Source organism: Conger conger, chromosome 11, assembly GCF_963514075.1.
Source record: "Conger conger chromosome 11, fConCon1.1, whole genome shotgun sequence".
Taxonomy (NCBI): Eukaryota; Metazoa; Chordata; class Actinopteri; order Anguilliformes; family Congridae; genus Conger; species Conger conger.
This window is the reverse complement of record NC_083770.1, coordinates 49899038-49901537: the sequence shown is the minus strand read 5'-3', so window position 1 is coordinate 49901537 and position 2500 is coordinate 49899038. Positions and strand designations below refer to the sequence as shown.

Below are 2500 nucleotides of genomic sequence, written 5' to 3'. Positions count from 1 at the left end.
TCTGTCTCTCTCTCTCTCTGTCTCTCTCTGTCTCTCTTTCCCTTTCAATCAGCATCCTCCTTCTGTCTCTGCTGAGAGTCAAGGTAATCAACCATTTGTACAAACGAGGACATCATGGCTCTAGATAAATCATAGAAGAGCTACGATGTTACAAATGTTTGCTTGAGATCTACACAGACAGCTATTGTGTTACTCATTCTCTCTCTCTCTCTCTCTCTCTCTCTCTCTCTCTCTCTCTCGGCAGGCCTGCAGGTGATCTTCCCAGAGTATCTGCAGGAGAAGTTTGTGCAGTCGGCTCTCAGCTACATCATGTGCAACGGAGAGGGGGAGTACGTCTGCCAGGACAGCCGATGCCTCTGTCAGTGTTCTGAGGAGTTCCCTCAATGCAACTGTCCCCTCACTGACATACAGATCATGGAGACCACGCTGCAGGGGATGGGCGAGTCCTGGGAAACCTCCTACAAGGACTTTGAAAATTCAGGTGAGAATAACAACCCATAATACAAGATAATAGAGAGATCGACAAGGAAGAGTCAGAAATCAGAAATCAGAGACTTAGAACCCGGGAGACTAAATACAACGTAATAAAATACGTAGGAATTGTTTTGGATTCAAAACAATTGTCAGGTGTATTGGAACCAATGAAATACTCCCAGAAAAGTGCAAATTCTGCCTTCTGTTTCTCTTGTTTGGCTCAGTTCCACTTGGCAAGATCAATAAAGCATATTTGCATGCACAACACTTCTGCTTTTGACCCAGGCCTGGTATGAACCCAGGACAGAAGAGGAAGGTATTGCCCTCCAGTAATACCTGTGTCACTCCGAGCACAGGTCACTTCATTCTCTAGCTACTGTGTTCCAAACGTACATGAAACACGCAGAAATCAGGTAATACAAGCACAGTGCATTCTGTGTCACTCTGAAGCGGAGTCTCTGTGTTGAGATCACCAGTTCATTTATATAAAGAGAAGGCCCATCTGGGGCCTCCTTTCAAGACGGAGTTTATCTGCTTCTGGGGATGTCTGTGAGGCGAAACGCCTCCCTCCGCAGCGCGTGTCTCCAAACGCGCGGCGGTCCGTCATTCCAACGGGTCAGCAGATGGAGGCTTTGGTTTCTACATTACTTTCCTACATTAGAGGAGGCGTCTCCGCACTGCAAAAACCTCACAGCCGTCACGGACTTCTGAGAGCGATCCGCTATTGAATTCAGGCTCTGCCTTCAGCCCACACTCAGATATCTCTCCGTGCACGCTGCCTGCTGCTCTCCCCTGGCAGTGCAGTGACTGCACTGCGTCTGTGTGATAGTTCTTGGATTCGACTCAGTTCAGAGGTTTCATTTCATGTCAGACCCCTGTGGCTGGGGAGTTTACTCGCTCCAGCCAATCAGAGAGACAGTAGCGTGAATTATTCACCGCCTCCCTGCTCGTCTGTGCGATGGGGAGACCAGCGTGCTGTACGATAATGACAGAAACTCATATCAGTCCATTCCTATTCTCTCTGCCATCAGCGTTCAGAGGGCATGTTGCAGAATGCCCGTGAGGAGCCGTCCGAAAGGAACCAGCTAAAACAGTCGGTCAAAGTCAATTGCAAACGAAATGTGCACTCAATCACTCACTTACTCAAAAATAAAAAATAAAAATTAATTACAAGATAAATAATTGATTGGGCAGCTCCACTGCAGCCATTAAGGTCAGCCGCCGCCATCGGACGCAGAGCGAACGAATCCATTCTTCATTCCCATGTAGTGAACTGATTTTAATGAGAAATGTAGTTGGTCTGCTTGTTTTTTCTTATTTAACTCCCTACAAATTATAATGTGGGTGGCTATTCACGTCAGCTACGTGATCGTGCATGTACTACAAGTGTCGTCTTACGAGAGACTGCGGATGCATAGCTTGCAAGCTAAATTAGCTGGTTACAACCTATTTTTTTACAGTCTATGGTTATTACTGAACCAGAGCATCGTTGCTTAATCTAATGAGTGAAAACATCATAGCTGCCGACATCCAATATGAAGTTTAAGTTTAAAACATGAAAAACATTTAAAACACGTTTCATGTGCAGCACTGATTTACTCCACCTGAACGCCAATGTTGAGACTGACTCACGCAACAGTGCATACCGAATTTGAACTGAAATCAACTTAAATAACCTTCATTTAGACACCTGAAACACTCCCAGGCATTGCCTCCCCTGGCTCATGGCGTTGTGATAGCGGTTTTTCGGGTAAGCGTGCGCTGATGCCCACCCAGGAGGGCACGTCACGGCCACAAAAACATTCTGATGTGTGGATTAATTTGACATTAAAATACACGTTACATGTTTTTGCGCTAACAATGATAGATAATAAATAAAATTGCTGAGTGGGAGGAGTTGGAAATATGATGAATGTGGCTGTGATCAGGAGGCAAGGTCTCCTGAGCTCTACCTGAGAGGAGAGATGCAGCGTGACGTCAGAGCAGAGCAGGGCAGCCATGATGGAACGCCCAGCAGACACTGGCT

At 46.3% G+C, this 2500-nt stretch overlaps 1 protein-coding gene across 1 annotated transcript in view; it reads left to right on the top strand.

Moving 5' to 3' along the window:
- The window catches only part of LOC133140536 (BMP/retinoic acid-inducible neural-specific protein 1-like), a 128961-nt gene that overhangs the window by 115179 nt on the left and 11282 nt on the right, over nucleotides 1-2500 (top strand). Inside the window, exon 6 of the mRNA XM_061260543.1 lies at nucleotides 245-481. Coding sequence (XP_061116527.1) covers nucleotides 245-481 — 237 coding nt within the window. The remainder of the gene's footprint in view (nucleotides 1-244; nucleotides 482-2500) is intronic.